The 20,417-nt window shown below is 38.4% G+C and overlaps 1 protein-coding gene across 7 annotated transcripts in view; it reads left to right on the plus strand.

Moving 5' to 3' along the window:
* EYA1 (EYA transcriptional coactivator and phosphatase 1) overlaps positions 1–20,417 on the plus strand; it is a 151,096-nt gene that overhangs the window by 102,064 nt on the left and 28,615 nt on the right. For all 7 annotated transcript variants that reach the window (XM_050322339.1, XM_050322291.1, XM_050322300.1 and 4 more), the window contains 3 exons: positions 1,671–1,810; positions 3,016–3,099; positions 8,676–8,765. In XM_050322339.1, coding sequence (XP_050178296.1) covers positions 1,671–1,810; positions 3,016–3,099; positions 8,676–8,765 — 314 coding nt within the window. The remainder of the gene's footprint in view (positions 1–1,670; positions 1,811–3,015; positions 3,100–8,675; positions 8,766–20,417) is intronic.

Consider the following 20,417-nt stretch of genomic DNA (forward strand, 5'->3'; position numbering starts at 1 on the left):
ATTTTACTGTGTTGTAATTTATCTCAAGGCTTCTGTGCATTGTTTTCTTTCGTTTTCCTTTTTATTAAAGATTGTAATAAAGAAACTGTGTATAGCAGACAAATTGATTGGAAAAATTTGATACACAGAATCGCTCTTTTAGTATAGACTAAGTGTCTTTTGAAGCTTCTGTGTTTAACCCTGACTTACATTTTAACTTGTTGCTCTGCTTTGTTTAATGTAGCCTGAAATACTTAGGTAAATATATAATGTGAAATATATAAGATATGTCAGTTTTCAATAAGGATAGATTTGAAAGCTGAGCATGAGAATTTCAAGACCTTTTCCTTTCATTCAGCACAAGCAACTTTTATTATTTTGAGTAATTGTGCATATGTGGTGTTACACAGATGTCCAGAGTCTCCTCCTTAATCTAACCTTTGACCTCAACAGGATGTTTTCCTAGGAGAAAGAATCACTTGTGTGAGAATTATACCTGTCTGTTCAAGCTGGAATGCCATGGGCTAGGCTGATTAAAATGAAAATACAAATACTTGTATCTACTGAACTCTAAAGAGTAGTTAATGTTAAATGAGAAGTAAAATTGATAAACATAAAAATTTCAGCTGCCTTCACTAAAATAGTGTTTTTAGGAAAAAAATTCACTAGGACCGTCAAAATAAATATATTTGTGAACTTCAGACTATGAATGGAAGTCTTCAAAATTTAAAAATATTTAAAAATGTGTAGTTGCATTTCTGAGAACTGTGGTACTTCTAAGTAAATTAATAGGAAGGATAATTGATGCTGGGTGTCTGCTTTATTAAGGTACAAGACCTTCACTGTTACTGAGTCTATGATGTTAAGAGTAGCAAAATATCTTCCAACTAGCATGTTTTCAGAAGAATTTTGTTGTTCTTACATATATAAATCATAATTCTTTTTTCACCTGTTCAACAACAGTAAACAGTCTTGCAAATAAATGTTGCTGAAGCATAATGATTAGCATACAATACTAAAATGTTTGTAAATAATTACATCCTATCTTGAAGGTACTCATTGGAACAATTCAGTGTTGAGCAGGCCTTAAAAATACTATAAATTTCATCTCCATAGTTGATGCATATTTAAAAAACTTACTAATTGAAATTACCATGGGAAAATAAATACTGTTTTATGCCATAATTAGAAATAATTCTATTCTTCTGGCTCAAATGTAGCAATCTAAAAGAAAATTGTCTGCAACCAGGCAATTTGGAAAATTTTTCAATTTCTTTTTCTTTTTTTTTCCACATCGAGATGTTTTTTTCTTACCAGTCACCATAGCAGTTATTTTAAATCATATTTGAAAGCTTAGAGTTAAATCAATGTTCTTTTATAAAGAGCTGGCATCCCTTAAAATTGTTTAGAATTTAATCTGCTAATATTTGAAGGAATTATTGTATTTTTTTACTTAGTTCTTTTTTACGTGTTTATTAAAATAATTTATGACTCTGTTTTTTCATATAACTTAGGCTATACTGAATTAATTTATGTGTCAATATTACTACTCATCATTGTAAATTTAAATATTTTAGTTAGCACTAGTTAGCAGAACATACCGGTTTTAGTGTCACGCATGAAAAGCAAGTAAGTTGAACACTTTGAAGTTTGAACTGAAAGGTAAAAATGTCCTTTCTTTACTATAACAGAATACAGTACAATCCACAGTCCATCAACCCCCATTAAAGATTCAGATTCAGATAGATTGCGTCGTAGTTCAGATGGGAAATCACGTGGACGTGGCAGAAGAAACAATAATCCTTCACCACCACCTGACTCTGATCTAGAGGTACATTATGTTAAATGTCTTTTGCCTGTTACAGACTTTATTTTTATCATTATTTTGCACAGAGAAATATTATTTACACATCAAAAATAAAGTGGCATTGAAGCTCCCTTTTTTTCCTGAGAGTATTTTCATAGAAGATAGGGTTTTTCATCTAAAGAACCTTCTTCAGGAAAAGCTCCTACTTTCTCTGAAAAATACTCTGTATTTCTTTCTCCTTTTCATTAAAACAAAGCAAACAAACAAATGGAAGAAAAAACAAAAAAAAAGAAGGCAAAAAAAAAAAAAGGCAAGCTTTTCCTGAGGATAAGAAAGGTTTGCATTTGGACAGGAGACACTTCTAGCACAATAGTGGCTTTTGTTCTCTCATGCTATCTCCACATTCCTCCCAGTGGCCCATGGTTTGTGTTGAGAACACATCTCCAATGACACACCACAGCTATGAGCGTCCACACGGCATTACTTTTCCTTTCCAAAAGCTTAGCCCATTCGTCATCTTGGGGAAACACAATCTCACCAGAATTTAAGCTACTCGCATTTGAACACTTTATTTTTTATTAAAATATCATTTTGTTTGTGGTCAGAAGATGAGTTTAAAATACATATTTTCCATTGTCTGTAAGCAAAAGAATTACTTACTGACACCGTAAATTTTTACACATACATCATCCAAGTTCATGATTTTCATTCTTTAGGGGCCTAAAATGCATTAGAAATTAGCATAAATTAAGGGGATTTAAGTGCTTGGCAGCAATTTGCTTTGTTCTGATTTTAGAGGTAATTTTAGAGCAGTTATATGAACTTTGTTTTCTAAGACTTGCAGAAATACAAAATTCAAACCCTGAAGATTTAATTTTCAGAGTCTTCTTTTCACTTATTTCAGTTTCTAATCTCACATTTGGCTTCAGAAAATAAATTGTACAATCTCATTTTCTGTGTATATTTGACAATAAATATAATTCTATTCTAATAGAATAATTTGGTATAATAGGAATTGTAGTAAAAAGCTAACGGATTGTATTACCTTCTTCTGGAAAAACCCCCCAAATTGTTATTTTTAAAAATAAACAGCAAGGAAACTATGGTTTTAATATATAACCATTTCAGTAAAATTTTCCCATTTGTGTGCTTACTGATTCAAATTTTAACTTTCCATGTCAAGTATCAGCTTCACAGAGGAACACATTGATCTGATTCTCTTTTTACAGAGAGTATTCATTTGGGATTTGGATGAGACAATCATCATTTTCCATTCCTTGCTTACAGGGTCCTATGCTAACAGATACGGAAGGGTAAGTGTCAAGAAAGTGATGGAAATTTTCAGTAATATTTGCTGGTTTATGGTTGATACACAAGGAAGATTAGAACATTAGTTAATTTGCTAGAGGCAAACTGGTACTGGTGCTACAAGACATAAAAAACCAAGGAGTAAAGCTGTTTCACATGTCCATTTTTTGCAGTTATTCTGCTCTTATATTCCGTAAATATTTGAATAACATTGAGCTTAATACTTTGACCACTTGACTTTTAGATACAGGTTGTCTGAAACTTGTTGATATCAAAATCTGCAAGGGTCTACCTCCCTTCAGAGAGTGAAGAACTTCCAGGAGTGATTGCTTAAAAAAAAACATTTTAAGTGCTGACTGATCGGCAGTGTACTGTGCTCTGCATTGAGAAGGCAAGAGGAAGAAGACTTTTGGGCAAAGACAGATTAGTCTAAAATTTTTTACCTTAACTTTTTTTTAATCTAGATATTGACTGATGTTTTTCAAAGTCTGTTTATGAGTCAAATCTTTCTATTATGCACAGTCTGTAAATCATAACTGAACTGAGGAATATGTCTACAGACTGTGGGTTTCCTTGGTAATTCTCAGAAGAGAAATATGGCCTTTGATGCTTAAGAACAGTTTATTAATGGAATGCCCTTACTAGATCAGACTTTGTTTTTCTAGGATTGTATTTGAAAGCTAATGTCTCATCTTGTGCTAAAATCTGTTACGCTGTTTCATGTTCACCTCAAGTGAGCTATAACTGAAACACGTTTTTTTTAGCCTTACAAATTTCTACATATAAATAACAAACAGTTTTATCTGACTTCATGAAATACTGTCTTCTTGTAAAGCTTCTATTTATCACTAAAAGATTTTACCCTATGCCCAGCTGAGTGAAGGGTAAATCTACCTCTTGTTCAGTCTGTGCCGTAGTCAGGTTCTGATTTTCTCTCAGTAGATTTTAACATTATAAAAATCTAAAGCAGTATTATTTTGCAGCTGCTCTTGTTTGATCAGGTGAGGTGTGTTTTCAGGAAAGTTTGCTGTGATATCAGCTTACCTGTTTGAGAAATATAATTAGTTTTTTTCATGATGTGACAGAAAAGCAAGTTAATTCCTCAGCCTGAACATAAAACACCTTTCTGGCTGGATGCTTGAAGTTGAGGAAAGTGGCTAATATTCATTTGCAGAGATATAAATATGTATGCTGCATGGAGCTGGGTGTCTCCTGATTGCAGCCCTATCACTCTATCTGTGGCACTGTTTACTTGAGATGCAGCTTTTGCCCAGCTGTCTCTGGTTAAGTGGCATCTGCCATAATATTTCTGCACTGCTAAATGACAACCAACTGTTGATGTTGAGAGAAATGATGGTATTAGGGCTTATGCTGTGGATAAATATTAGATCTTTCTGGTGAGTTAGCAACATGCATGTCCTTGGCTCTCAGATGCCATCATGCAACTGTGCCATTCATGCTTTGTTTTGATGTCAGAATTTCTGTTGTCTTATTGACAGGTTCAGACAACAGTTAGCAATTTCCAGGGATGTAAGAGGAAGATAGAGTCAAATGTTCAAAGTAAACGTGCTAAAACATGTGTCATATCAAAATTGTGGGGTCTATTTGCAGCAACACGAGGTGCACATTTTTAAAAGGTTGTTTCCTTGTGATTTGATTACTGGCTTTTAAAATCAGAAATCCAGATCATAAGTCAATTCTGAAAAGAAAAAAACTTTGAGGGGATTTTTTGTTCTTTTCACCTGTATTCCTTTTTTCAATCCATCTAACATCACCTTTTCTTGTATTTATGTACTGTGGTGAGGGCCAGAAATGCCCTTTTAAAAAATTAAATCTAGGCTGCTCACATAATCATTAAAATACAAAAGCTGGATCTTCAAACAAACAAAAATATCCTAATTAAATAATAGAGGATTTGGCAACTTGGCTTTTAGCTCTTTTCATAATGCCTGAGTGAGTTTCATGGTGAATGACTATGAATGATGTGTGGCATTACTGCTGAAGGGATTGATTTTCTTTTCTTTATTCTCTACCTCTTTCCTCCTAACTTCTTTCTTATGCTACCCTTTTCTGTATATTCCTACTTTCTTATACACTTTTATTACCTGCTTTCCTTTTGCTGCTGTGTTTTCTTTCTGCTTTTGTCCTTCAGCTTTATTGGAACAAAATAACACCTTTGTTTTTCAGTTTGTGCAGTTGTGGCAAAAACAACGGCATAAACTTCTACATTTTTATTCAAGTATTATCTGAGTTTAGTGAATTTTGTGGAATGAAAGGGAATGCATGAAACTACAGGAATATGATTTGTCCTTCCAAGAGAGAAGAAAAAGAAACGAACCAAAACGTTTCCATTTGCTTTTAGATATTTCTTAATATGTACATAGAGAGACGTATTGATCAAATATAATTTATCAGTTACTTAATTGGCACTAGGGCTGATTAAGTTTTAGAATTTTGAAAAAGTTGAAACTCTTCTTTAGTATCTTGGAGCAGGTGCAAATATGTCTCAGTATTGGCACTAGAAAACTGTGGTCTTTACATACATTTCCAGTCTCAGTAAACGCAGTTATATTGAGAGTCTTAACAGGAATTTTCCTTTAAATTATAAGTTTTCCTAATGTGGTTTAATATATTTTAGAGATTGAGAAAAACAAAGCCTGGTTTCACTTAACCCTTCATTTGTGACCCGTAGGCTTAAGTGGAAAATAAACCTTGTACCCAAAGTGAACTTTCCTGTTTTTCAGCTTCTTGTTTCTCCACAAAACAAAGAAATCAAGTGGGTAGAATTTAGAAATGACATACAGGCAATGTTTTGGCTCCAATGCCAGTATTCAAAACAAAGGGCCTGCTTAAGCAGTTTGACATTGGTATTTCTTTTCTTTAGTTAAATTGTACCTCCCTCAGAGATTTGTACCTGATTTTGACCATACCTGAAAAGACACTCCGACTGAACCTGCAAATCCCAGGCAACAAGAAGAGATTGTTAGCTTTCCTACTCATTGTGTGACACCTCACAGTAATTAGCTAGCAATTAGTGGCTTAAAATTGAAAAAGAAGGTTTGGTATGGGATTATTTTTTTAAAAAACCTTATTCTAGCCATGACTTTTTTCGAAGATTACAGCCCCTACTGAAGGTTTGATGCTAGAGTTTGATCTACTATAATGGCTTAAAGCAAGGCTCTCGTGCTTTTTATTAGAGCAGTTGCAAGTTTGTGACTACATAGACATTTAAAACCCTAATGTAGATAAGGCTTTTGCTTCTGTTGCGTATGTGCATCTCCGGAGCTACAGTTTAACACAATTTTTGTGCTAAGTGGAACTTCCTAAATACAAAAAGATTATGTTTGATCAAGGAGTTTCGATTTATTTGAAAAGCTATCTGTTTTCTTTCTTCTTTTAGCTTTTATGTTATTTAATCTGGCATTTTCAGTAGGTGCCAATAATTTTCTTGTTTGTTTTCCTCCCAATTAAATTAACCTAATAAATGATATTATTTTAGTATTACTTTATAGAAATCCCATTCTGTTTTCTTCTACTATGTAAAAATACCTTGGAGTGAAATGGTTAGAAAGCTTTACAAAAAACTATTTTTTCAGACTCAGAGGTGTGGAAAAAATGTTTGTTAAAAAAAAAAAAATTACCCTGAAACTTAAAATATATATATATGCAGCCATTTTTTAAAAATTAATTGTGCAGGTTCATAGCCAACATCATGGTCTCTATGCCTATTTATTCTACTTTTCAAAATGATATTCCCATTTATGGATGGAAGGTCAGAAGGGAATTAGTTCTACATTGTTACATTAGCAACTGATAATCAAGATGTAGATAGTGATCTTCATTTACATCTTAGACCCTTAGCCTACCTAATGCCTTTTAATAATTAGTGAAGAGGCTTCTGTGAGGTGACTTCTGTTAGTGCTTAGGCACAACAGAAATCCTTGTGTAGTTAAAAAAAACCAAAAAACCAACCTGATTAACTATGTAGGATGGTGGGGTGGTAACTGGGCACAAAGATAAGCAGAAATGTCAGAGGAAAAAGTAGCCTTAGGCCTAGCTAGAGAGAAAATACCACCTGCTTTCCACTCCACATGCCTGCAAAAGTAAAGTAAAGGTCTACAAATAGATCAATGTTAAAACAGAGAGACAGAATACTTTTGTTCATCTTTTAAAGTCTTTCCATTTTAATTAAGAAGCCAAATATTCTTTTTTTTGGCCATGCCAGTTTAAAGAGAAGGCTTGTTTTTAAGGGCAGAGTTCATCACAATAGCATGATGCAATTTTTCTTTCCCATTTATAAGGGGTATTTTTTTTATTTTAGAAAACTTTTTATATTTATGAGTTCAATAATAGATATTTTATTTCTTCCATGTATCTCTGTTTCTAAATTTCAAAAATTCTTTTTCTTGTTAGTAGTTCTTGGGTTTTGGCATTTCCAGAGGCAGAGTCTGCCAAATCATCATTCTTTTCCAACTCTTTACTACTGACACATTTTGCCTTTTAACCAGTAGTTACAGAAAAATGTCTGAAAGTTCAGAGATCATGTTGAAACACCTATTAATTTGATTGAGAGGTAGAAAAAGAAACTAGAGACTGCATCTCTTGTTTTTTAACTGAGTTGTCATCAAGTTTAGAATACTAATTTATTTTAAGTAAAATATGGGTTGTAACTTCTGCTATTCTATTTAAAATATAATTCCTAACAAACTAACATTATTAATAGAGGGTGTTATGAGATAACATAACATGTTCTTTCAAACTCATGCTTCTGTCCACTTGGATATACTTGGCATTATAAATGAGAAACTCTATATGAAAAGTATGTATTAGGCTTTCTTTTTGATTTTTCATATTGAAAATATATAAAACACACAAAAAATCAAAACAAGACAAACATCTGTAATGCATTTGGTAACCACAATGCTGAACATGCTTTCTGAGTTTATTAGCTCTGTAGGAATAAGTTGTTATGGTAATTTCTGTAGAGAAGTTAAAGTGTGTTATGTATTAATAACAAACAATAGATTTGTTCACTCTGCATGGGTGGGCCAAACTGAAATCCTAATTAAAGTATGGTTTTGTGGAGAATCAAGGAGTGGTTTTAAATATAATTACCATTTACAAATAAAACATTACTGGTTCTTTGCTTTAAAGTCACTAGGTATTCCCAGGACTGAATCCTGTCACTTGTGACCAGTGAGAGTTTATTTTGAGTAACAATAGCATTATCGTGCCTCTGGTCGCTCATAAAACTTGTGAACAGTTGTAAAATCTGCAGAAGTTTTAGGTGAAATGAATTTGCCCTTTCTGCACAGAGAGCAAAGAGCCTGTGCCAGGGATGCATGAGGGTGTCCACAGAGGGCCCACTGCAAAATCTCAGGGTCAGTCGGGTTAAAGTCATATTTTTGAGTGTTACTAGTAAGTGTTGTAGTACAGGATTAGACACTGAAGTTAAACTGACAAAGTGGATGTTGCATTTAATAAAAGTAGTGTCTCTTGAAAAGCTGTTCCTCTAGTTTGTACTCTTGTGTGTATGTTAGGCATGGTATTGATGGTGTACATACTTAATTTCTTCTTTAAGGATCCACCCACTTCTGTGTCCCTTGGACTCCGAATGGAAGAGATGATTTTCAATTTGGCTGACACACATCTATTCTTTAATGATTTAGAAGTAAGTGTTCGTTCTTTTAAAACACAGAGATTATTTAATATTTGTCTCTTTTTATGTGTTGTTAAATGGTTTTACAATTATATTTGGTTTCTCAATTTCAATATGGAAATGCTTAGAAAATAGCTGTAAAGTTTAGTCATTAGGATCCATAATAATATCTATATTAAATGTCTGCACTGGCCTTCAAGGGTTACTATGGTTTAAATGGTCGAATTTTGTCCTCACAGGCTTTAGTATTTATGATGACAGTAGACAAGTTTCAGAAATGTATACACCAAAAGCATCTATAAACATGCGGAATTCAATAGTCTGCCATGGCCATTAAATATTAAACTTCAGCTTCTATAAACAGTTAATGGCTGGGTACAGATTTCTTGCTTACATCCCACTGTGGTCAAGTGTTACCTTAGCCCCAAGGGAAACCATTAACGTTGCACAGGCTGTCTATCTCAGTGGATTGTTGCTGGGGGTCCTCTGCTTTCCCCAGCAGCAGGCACGATGAGTTCTGTGCCAGTGTTTCTCTGCCACTCGTGCCTCTGCCCTGCAGCGCGGCGAGGGGCTGGTGTTGGCATGCCAAGGGATTGTTTAGCCTACACAGGCTATGGTTTGGCAGTGCTTGTGAGATCATTCTAAAACTACCCAAGCTGCTGAAAGAGACTGTCACTGTAATGCCTGGCTGTTTCATCTTAAAAGGGAAAAATGCAATTTCTGATCATATTTGAATAACATGAAAACATGAAAACAGTCAGATTTCTTTCCCATCGTAGTGAAGACAGCTGTTTATTTAAAATCCAGCTGTTAAGCAAGCTTGTGGTGGGGCTGCCAACACACATTAATCATCAAGTTGTTGTTTTGCTAGATTTTAGAATAGTGTGTTATTCCAGACAGGCAAAAGAATCTAAAAGATTCAAATTCAACTTTTGCTGATCAAAGTTAATTGGCAGCAATTGGCCTTTAAATATTTCCTGATGTTTCCCTTTTCAAAATCAAGCAAAATACACCTTATTTAATAGATGAGCCAAAATCATTTGAAAAATGCCAGTGTGTGATAGACCTCAAATGTGGTTTGTCCAACATCTGTCCTATATTTTGATTTCTTTTCATCTAAAAAGAAACTACTCACAGATGATTTGGCATCTTAGTATATAATGAAATCATTTAACATGCTTTATTTTTTCTTCCATTCCTTAGAGTATTTATTTTTTATACTTACAATAAAATATCTGGTTTCTTTAAATTTTAAAGTAGTGTTTTCTTTCATTGAGGTAGCTAAATGTAAAGATACGATTGTTTTGGATATAAGACGCACCATCAGTGAGTTGCATGTGTAGGACTTATTTTTCAGATTTGTCTAAAATTGTAACAATGTTAGTTATTTTCCAAATCTGTTTCTGATTTTTGGTTTTATTTCATTTTATCCAAAGCAGAATGAGAAAGTACTACTGTATCTTACCAGCATATTCAATGCAGTTCATTGTGTTTTCATTTTCTATGCATAGCCAGACATGTAGCTACTTCATAGATGGAAGTCAGTGCCACTGACTTTAATGGAAGTTAATCAATCACATTGTACAGATGATAGAACATCTTCTGCTAACAGACATCTTGTAGCCTTAACAATACAGTGCAGCAGTTCATTCACTGAAGAAATGTGAAGCTGTGTACGAAAAAAATACTGATCCAGGTAGTTCATGGAAGCAGAGAAGCTCACTGGATAAGCCTGGTTCGTTGCATTTCCACCATAACAAGGCAGTTTATCTTGTGTCTCCAAACTCAAGTGTAATAGGGTTTTTTAATATACCCTAGTCTGTCTTCATACATAGAAGCACCTAGGAGTGAACAGTTTTGTTCATGTCCTTGTACCTAAGCTCTTAGTCCTTATTCCTGGGGAACATGAGCTCCAGGCTGAAAGATCATGTCTTGTCGAAGAAATGAAGAGCATGTTCAGCATGCACCGAGAAGCCTTCAGAAAAATACACAGTGAAAGGGCATAAGAGAGCCTGTACTTTTTGGGAAGCAGCACGTAAGGACTAGACCTCATCACAAACAAAGGCTTTCAGTTCACCATAAATGACACATTTTTTGAAACATGTCACAGACATATGGTGTTTTTGAAGGAGCCACAGTTTGTCGTTCTTGTGAGCATCACCATTTTACTAGCAGGGCCTGTTTCCCAAGGTCTGCGACCTCGGGGCAGATTCCTCGTATCCATCTCAGAAACGCAAAGTCCTTGCTTGGTGGTTTGGACGTTCAGGCTGCTTACAGCTTGACAGGCTTCCATGAAAACTGTGGGCAATTTGGATGTGCCTCAGGCTTAAAGCATCTGTTCTTACTGATGAAGGACTGAGTCTGAAAGATCTAGTGGTGGCCCTGCTCAGGCCTAAGCTTTCCAATTCATGTGCACCAGCACCTAGGCTGTTAGAGATCAAGATGTTTATAGCAACACTGCCAGTGAGCCACAGAGCTTGGGTATCCTTGCCCAGCAATAGGATGAAGGCAGACAAAGCTGGATTTGGAACATATCTAACCCACAGTGTAGACATGTCTTTAGGTCTAGGCATAATTCAAAGTAGGAACCTGAAAGCTGATGTTTTCCAGCTCACCCAAGCTCAGAGGGAACCCTTCCTGGCATATAGGGAGACTGGGTTTACGGGCAGGCAATCATCAGTCATAACTTTGGCCTATGATATACATTTTTCCAGATACCACAAGTTAATGTTTTCAAATAAAAATCTTCTTTCATCCAACACATTCCAGAAAACTCTATAATCAGAACAGCTCTCTTGTTATCCAAGTAAAAATACTTTTTCTTCTTATGAACTGCTGAAGACTGATTTAGCATTTTAAATGCAAAGGGCAGAGTTGCAGCAGTGATCTCTGAAGCACAGCTTAATTCGTTTATGACCTAACTGGCTTTTCAAAGCTCAGCCTAGAGATGAGTTTAATATTATTAGGTTGAATTCTAAACTTCAGGAGTCAATTTTAGTCTGTATAAAGTCAATAAATGCCAATGTGTATCGGTTGCAAACCCATCTGAATTTAGTAAGGGATAAAGCCAGGTAAAGGAATCATCTAATTTCATGCATGTTGCTCTATATGTAATAGTGGTAAGAATGAGAATGGTATGTGTAACTGAAATTTTCGAACTCAATGAAATAATTCAGTCACATCTCACTGAAGATCTCTACTTCTGAAGTCAGAATTCTGTTTTTGAATGGCTGAGCTACATTTAGATTTGCAACTAGTTACTGCACCCTTGTATTAGTTCTTAGTTTATTGCTTTGAGAAAATTGAAATAAATGGCTTATTTCCTTCACTTTGTACAGAGTTATTTGGACATATTAATTCCAAAGTGATGTAATAGCAAGTAATTTCAGATCTTGAAGACCATTCCTTAAACAGCATGCTAAAGGGGAATGATGAGGGTTTTTTACATCCTGAAAGGAAAAATATATGTTTATTTATGTATAATTTGATTTAAGTACCATCATAAACAGTGTTTTCTTGAATTAGTTATAATTTCATAATGCAATTAGAGGAGTGTACTAGGTCAAACAGTAGAAAAGGTACAATGTTCTCAAAATTTAGATTCCAAAATCTGTATTTGGGCTTCTAAATAAGAAATTTGGCATTTCAGTATTGAATTTTTTCACTTAAATATCTCTTACTCTTTGTTCTATAGTTGAATTTTAATTGTGTGCAGGAGGGAATAACTACATTTATGCAGTGCTCTCAAGAGAGCCAGAGTTACCTCATCTGAAAATAATGTTTGATTTTACATGCTGATTATGTTGTGATAGGGATAATAAGGTATAATATTTTAATGGTGTATGCAAAGCAATTACACATATTTAGGTATTTTAGGATGTATGCTCCAGTGTTTTAGGGAAATTAGCAACTTGATGATAGGACTGAAATGTGACATCTGCCTATTTCATCACTCACCAAGGTGATCAGTTCTGGTGTGGGCATGTTCTAGAGCAGAGTGGGGGGATCATGGCTTACAAGGGGAATTTCCTGAGCCAGGAAAATCCCAGGAGAGCACAAAGACCCACCAAGAGCAGGCAGCTCTCATGAGAATGGCTTATTCTCCTGGCATGTGCAAGGCCAGGAGTTATGGTGGCCACCCCCGCTTCCCACCAAAGGCAGCCCTAGTGAGCCCTGTGACCAGGAGCCTTGTGACCTGCACAACCAGGGCAGGCAGACAGGTTGTAGTGTGGTAGTTTGCTCGGGAGGCTGTGCAGGGAGGACACCTTCTCAAAGGAGGGACGTTCCACTGGCCTTGAAGTCTACATAACCCAGCAACTAGGCACTATTCTGTGGTCATCTGCGCAGGTCAAGGGCACTCATCCTACTGGACCCCCAAGGCAGAATGGTGAGCACTCATCTGAGAGCAAAGGCTGCAGCTCCAACAGTGGATCTGCACCATCTGCTCCAGCAGTGGCCAGTGCCTCCACCCAGGCAGACCCACCAAAGGGAGAGGCTACAGTGCAGAATTCCAACTGCAGAAAGTGCCTAGACCTTCCTCCTGGGGCAGGGACAGGCAGCAAACCTGCCTGCCAAAGGGGTGCCAGGTGGAGGACCTCCTGCGGCAGGTGGCTGAGCTGCAGGAGGCAGTGGAAAGGCTGCATAACAGCAGGGAAGCTGAGAAGGAGTTGGATAGCAAGTTCCAAGTACAATCTGCAGAAGATACACAGCCCACAGCCAAACAGCCAAAAACTCCTCCGTTGGCACAGAAGGGAGAGGGGCCAATAGTGTAGAAGAATATAAGCTTGCAAGGGCAAGGACCTGCAAGAGGAAGGCACTTCTGCAAGGCCTGAGGTGCCCATGCAGAACAGAGTCATCCCTGCGCAGACTGAAAAGATCAGACCAGGGGAGATGTTGGAGCTGAGTAAGGAGCCCAACCTGCACCCCATATAACAACGAGAGCAACTAAGAGAAGGCAACAGCTGACAGTAGTAAACAATTTACTTCTGAGGCAACTCTCGTTTGCCAAACTGATGTCCTCTCTAGAGAGAAGTACTGTTTACCAGGGCCGCAGGGCTGTCACCAAGAGACTTCCAAGCTTTATACGGTTCACTGACTTCTGTCTGCTGCTGTTGTTTCACATGAGCACCAGTGATACAGCCAGAAGCAGTTTGAGGAGTATCAGAATGGATTACAGAGCCCTGGGAGCAGCACTGAGGGACTCTGGAGTGCAGGTAGTGTTTTCGTCAATCCTGAGAGCCAAAGGGAAGGAGTTTGAAAGGGCCAGTTGAATCTGGCAAATCAACAAATGGTTTCAGGACACGTACCACAGCTATTTAGATCATAGGACTCACTTTGAGGAACCAGGTCTACTGGAGGCTGATGGGCTTCATGTCTCAGAGGAGGGGAAGAGCATCTTCAGTCATAGGCTTGTCAAGATGGGGAAGAGGGCTTTAAACCAAAGTTGCTGGAGTAGGGGAGTGTCAATCCATCCCACTCCTACCAGTCTGATGCCAGTGGCAGCAGTAGGTGCCCAGAGCCTGGAAAAGGATCACAGATCAGCAGAGGAGCACCTGAAGAGCAACACAAAGGAATTCCAGCCACTCCAGCCAGTAAGTTGGCTTGATCAGGGGCCCATCTTAAATGCTTCTATGCAAACACAAAGAAGCATAGAGAATAAATGAGGAATTAGAGGTGCATGCATGCCTGCAGGTTCTACAATCTTATTGGCAACACAAAGACTAGTAGAGATGACTCTTGTGATTGGAGTGTTAGAATGAAAATATACAGGCTCTTTAATAGAGACAGGCAGGGGAGATGAGGAGGAGGTGTAAGTGGATGTCAATGCTGGAGTATATGGAGTGCTGCCTCGGAATGGATAAGGAGCTGACCGAGAGCTTACGAGTCAGGATTAAAGGGAGAACAGGGACAGGTGACATTAAGTGGGGACCTGCTATAGACTGCCTGATCAGGAAGGTTGAGTGGATGAGGCACTCTATAGACAGATAGGAGCAGCCTCACACTAACACCTCCTTGTCCTCATGGGAAGCTTCAACCACTCCAGTTTCTGTTGGAGGAACAACACAGCAGGCCATAAACAATCCAGGAGGTTTCTGTAAGGCATTACTGACGACTTCCTTCTCCAAGTGATAGAGGAGCCAACAAGGAGAGGTGCTATGCTGGACCATATTCTCACTAACAAGGAAGGCTAGTGGAGAATGTGAAGCTCAAGGGCAAGCTTGACTGCAGTGACCATGAAAGGGGGGAGTTCAAGATCCCTAACTTAGGACAGCAAGGAGGGTGCAGAGGAAGCTCACTACCCTGGACTTCTGGAGAAAGACTTTGGCCTCTTCAGGGATCTGCTTGGTAGAGTACCATGGAATAAATCCCTGGAGGGAAGAGGGGTCCAAGAAAGCTGGTTTGATATTCAACTCCTTCAAGCTCAGGAATGATGCATCCCAAAAAGTAGGATGCAGTCAACACACTGGGTGGAAGGGATGCCATACAGAGGGACCTTGAAAGGCGTGGGCCCACGCAAACCTCATGATGTTCAACGAGGCCAAATGCAACAGGCTGCATCTGGATTGAGCAATCCTAAGCACAAGGGCTGGGTGGAGAATTAATTGGGAGCAGCCTTGGGTAGAAGGACTTGGAGGTGTTCGTGGACAAGAAGCTCAATATAACCCAGCAATGTGCACTTGCAGCCTAGAAAGCCAACAATATCTTGGACTGCATCAAAAGAAGCATGACCAGTAGGTCAAGGAAGGTGATTTGTCCACCATGAGACCTCACTAGGAGTGCTGCATCCAGCTCTGGGGCCCCCACTAAAAGAAGGACATAGAGTGAGTCCAGAGGAGGGCCATAAAAGTAATCAGAAAACTGGAGCACCTCTCATATGAGGAGAGACTGAGAGACTTGGAGTTGTTCAGCCTGGAGAAGAGAAGACTACAGGAAGACCTCATTGTGGCCTTCTGATACCTAAAGGAGACATACAGAGGGATGTTTTACAAGGCATATAGTGATAGGACAAGGAATGATGGCTTCAAACTGGCAGACAGTAAATGTACATTAGAAATTAGGAAGAAATTCTGTACTATGAGGGTGATGAGACACTGGAACAGGTTGCCCAGAGAAGTTATGGTTGCCCCTTCCCTGGAAATGTTTAAGTTTGGGTTGGATGAGGCTCTGAGGAACCTGGTCAAGAGGAAGGTACTCCTTCCCACAGCAGAGGGGTTGGAACTAGATGATCTTTAAGGTCCCTTCCTATCCTAGCCATTTTATGATTCAGTAATTCTATGATTCTGCCTGTATATTTAAAGACTATTTCTTTATGTATTTATAGTGACCCTTTAAAAATTTGGTTTATTCATTTTTTTGGCATATCAGTTGCATATTATAACTAGATATGCTAAAGAAATAATTGGTGGTAGTGAATTATTAGGAACAGCCTATTTTAAAAAGTTCAGTGTTTTGCAAACTTGGTTCTAAAATGTGACCATCTCATTAGATCTGTTCCTGAAAATGACACTTATTAGGCCTTTTTTTTTTTTAATCTTACATAACACTTTTTCTTATTAATAGATTACTTTTTTCTGTTTGTGTTGAATTCTGCTGAAGTAATTAAAAGCAAATTAACTTTCAGTTCTATTCATTATTTTTTCCTTTAGAATTTTTATTCCTGTCTTTCAGGTTTTTGGTGTGGGCTTTTGTGGGAAGGTTCAAAATAAGATAATATATTATGATATTAGAAAAAAATTAATTTTGTCACCTCTGACAAATGCAGTAATGCACTGGGCACAGTCATGGCGGTTAGCATTAAATTTTCTACCATTTGTGAAGGATATATAATGCACATTCATGGCTTCACAAGCTACTTCTGGTTGTGAAGTCTCTATATGCAAAGTGATGATATGTGCATGAGAGTCATCTATAATGAATGGCAGTATGATAAGAGTTTTTCAGCTACATTAGTTGATGTATTTAATGATAAAATGATAAAAGAGGAATGCTGTCAGATATTACTGTAAAGCAGTAACTGGTTCTTTGGAAAAAAAATAGTTGTGTTCTAACAATTAGGAATTGGCTAATTTCTCCTCATATTCTTATTTAAAATCCACCTGATTGTATATTAATGTGTTCTTGATGGAAATTCAGAACACAGTCTCTTCTGTGTGTCAAAAAGAGCTGCATGACTGCATTGTGATTTCAACTATGGTGTTACTTCACATTAGTGAACCTCTAAGCCTCTGCATTAGCATATTACTGTGCATGGACCCCTCTGGAAAGCTGCCTGCATTACAGTTGCATATGATTTCCATAACATGCAGCTCTGTCATTAAGCACAGTTGTTTGGAGCATCAGCCTGGGGCAGACAGTGGCCAAGGTGTTCACATCCCAGCCTGGCTACCAGTCTCCACTGTCCTGCTCACCACCTGCCACCAGCAAGGTTTGCCAGTCCTCCCCTACTGAGGAGCAGCACAAGAGCAGCTTCTGTATTGCTCTAACTGTCCTGCCTCTGCACTCCATTAAATGAAGTTAGATTAATACAGAAACATTGTACAAATCCGACACTTTACACATAGGGGAACATTTCCAGCTCCCATGAAGCATCAAGATTCTGTCTTACACAGATGCATCTTTTCACAGTTTAAAGCCGAGAATAGACAGCATTTATGTCTTTGCACTCTCACGTTGTGTTTGCCCTGTAAACCTCCTCCTTCCCCCCACATTGCAATAAATCCTTCCAGGACTCTCTATAAGTCTCTAACTGCTAGCTTGGATTTACTCAGATCTAGAAGTTGATAGGAAGAAATTAACTGCCAGGTATTGTTTATGACAACTGCTTTTTGTGGATTGTTTCCTGCATAATGTACTATGTGGAAGTGCCTGCTTTCCTTATATGTGGCTCCCAGTCACTGGTCTATCAGTATTTATCAGCACTACCTCTCCCTCCTATTCCTTCTCAAGCTCAGGACTGCGTGAAGTGCAGCTTTTTCTCTTGAAATGTGACTGAGATGTCTGACACACAGCAGTATGCTGAGCCCTTCTGTTCCCTAAAGAAACATAAAGGCCCACTAAGGCCCACATTGCAGTGCAGACTCTCATGTCACTAAAGCAGATGGTGATACACTCTGTACTAACACCAGGCACTACAGGGATTTCCAAGATGGACATCATAGTGAGAGCTCAGGGCTAAGAAAGGGATCAACTAAAACCCAGCACAGCATCTGTAAAGCACAATCTTGCAGCAGAACTCCTTGAACATTAGTCCCTCTTTGGCCTTTGCCTTCAATTCTTACAGGTGAAACCAGGCTGCCTCCCGGCTGCTGGAAGCAAATGTACCATATAAATCACTTCTGGCCCTCAAGGAGAACTTTTTGCATGACAGGGACATATTTTCTCTTTTCATCAGCCTGAAAATTTTCTCCTTTGTAGGTATCAGTAACACTGCAGGAGACTAAGTGACTTTCCTCCCAGGTTCTTCAGTGACCGTGCACACAGCTACGTCCCCAGTGTACCACGCAGTGCCCCGTAGGAATGCCTTTGAAGCAATACAGCCATATGTTCTGTTTCTTTAATCTGAAGGAGAAAGGGAAACTATTTCCCCTCAGACCTGGGTACTTTAATACGCCACAGACTCGGGCTGGTAACTTTTAGCACAGTAGCAATCTGAAGCATGATTTGGGATCATGGGCTTTATGATAATACACTTTATTGAATTCATTACTACATTCAGCAGACTTATCGTGTGCAGGTTATTGCACATCTCAAAGAACCATGACCACTGTAGGGTAAAATGCTCCTCTTTCTGAAAGCATTTTAGCACATCTGGTCCTAGAGTCAACTAATCTAACAAATGAAGTGCTTGGATGCAAGCCAGCCCTTAAGTGCAGGCTTTAAGCAAACTCCAAAGCAAGCTGGGAGAGCAGGTTGGCCGCTATTGCCAGTATAGAAGTCCATCATTTATTCTCCTACACTTTGTAGAACTTTGGAGCCAGCTTTGGACAGGCGTGACAAGTTTGATGTTGCCTAGATTTAAATTTAACTAAATTGTATGGAGGTCCATGGTCAGTGATGGGAGTTAGGGAAGCTGCAGGCAGACCAAGGAGGTGGAGAAGGAGGATTGTGAAAATGCTATTAACAGAGAGAAAAGCTTTTTCAACTTCTCTGCATGGAAAAAATCAGATCAAGATCATTTTGTGTCTGAAGCTGTGCTCCAAGCTCTCAACATTCACAGAGTCAGCCTTTGCTGACATGAGATACTAATCACTTGTCTGGTGTTCATATTTTACATACGTGTTTGTGGAGATGACATGACACAAGGTCAATGTTTGCGGTTCCCAATACTTTGTAATTCCTGATCAACTGTCCCTTAGTCTCCTCATGGCAGTGATGACAAGAATAGTATTTACAGATACAAGGATAATTCTGTCATAAAGTGCTCAGGAGAACAAAGCCAGAGTGAAGTAGAGTGGTCTCTTTAATGTATTAGTCCTCAAGAACATCCTGGCATAAATTCTCTCTCTGCTGACACACTTAGAAAATGTGTTTATTCAAACAACTTTAAAAAAATATTACAAAAAATTGCAAATTGTCATCGAAGAAAACTTTCCACTTTTCAATTGATTCGTTCATTCCTTTTCTATTGTGTTTTTATTTTGGATGATTTTTGTAAGTTGCAATTGTTCCAGTTTGAATTATTCATACATTTCAAGTAAACTCTGATTTTTAAAACCACTGGTTAAAACCACTGTACTTGTGAGCTAGAGCTAGTATGAACTCCATGTAGTCAGCTGGTGCTGGGGCTTCTGTTTGGAATGCCTAGATTTTGTTTTAGCACAAAGGAACCAAAGAGTAGACAGATAGGTTTTGTGAAGAAATACATGGACACACAAATTGCCCAGTATAGTAAAGAGCATTTCACAGAATCATAGAATGGTTTGGGTTGGAAGGAACCTCTAACAATCATCTAGTCCAATCCCCCCTGCCATGGGCAGTGGAATCTTTCAGTAGACCAGGTTGCTCAGTGCCCCATCCAACCTGCCCTTGAACACTTACAGAGATGGGACATCCACAGCTTCTCTGGGCATCCTGTTCAAGTGCCTCATCAGCCTCACAGTGAAGAATTTCTTCCCTGTACTTAATCTAAATCTACTGTCTTTCAGTTTAAAACCGTTACCTCTTACTCCTTGTCCTATCAGTACAGGCCTTGGTAGAAAGTCTGTCCCTCTCTTTCTTCTAAGTCCACTTTGTATATTGAAAAGTCACCATTAGGTCACCCCAGAGCGTTCTCTGCTCCATGCTAAACCCTAGCTTTCTCAGCCTGTTTTCACAGGAGCAGTGCTCCCGCCCTCTGGTCATCTTCAGCCCTCCAGATGCGCTCTATCAGGTCCATGTCTTTCCTGTGCTGAGGACCCCAGAGCTGGAAGCAGTACTCCAGGTAGGGTCTCATCAGAGCAGAGTAGAAGGGGAAAGGGGAAAATCACCTCCCTCAGCCTCCTGGCCATGCCTTTTCTGATGTAGCCCTCTGTGCTGTTGGCTTTCTGGGCTCTGAATGCACATTGCTGGCTTATATCCAGGTTTTTTATCCACCAGTATCCCCAGGTCCTTCTCAACAGGGCTGCTCTCTATCAGTTCACCACCCAACTTGTACTGCTATAGATGTTTGTCCCAACCCAATTGCAG

The sequence above is a fragment of the Myiozetetes cayanensis genome, unplaced genomic scaffold (assembly GCF_022539395.1).
Source record: "Myiozetetes cayanensis isolate MyiCay16 unplaced genomic scaffold, myiCay2020 scf1, whole genome shotgun sequence".
Classification (NCBI taxonomy): domain Eukaryota; kingdom Metazoa; phylum Chordata; class Aves; order Passeriformes; family Tyrannidae; genus Myiozetetes; species Myiozetetes cayanensis.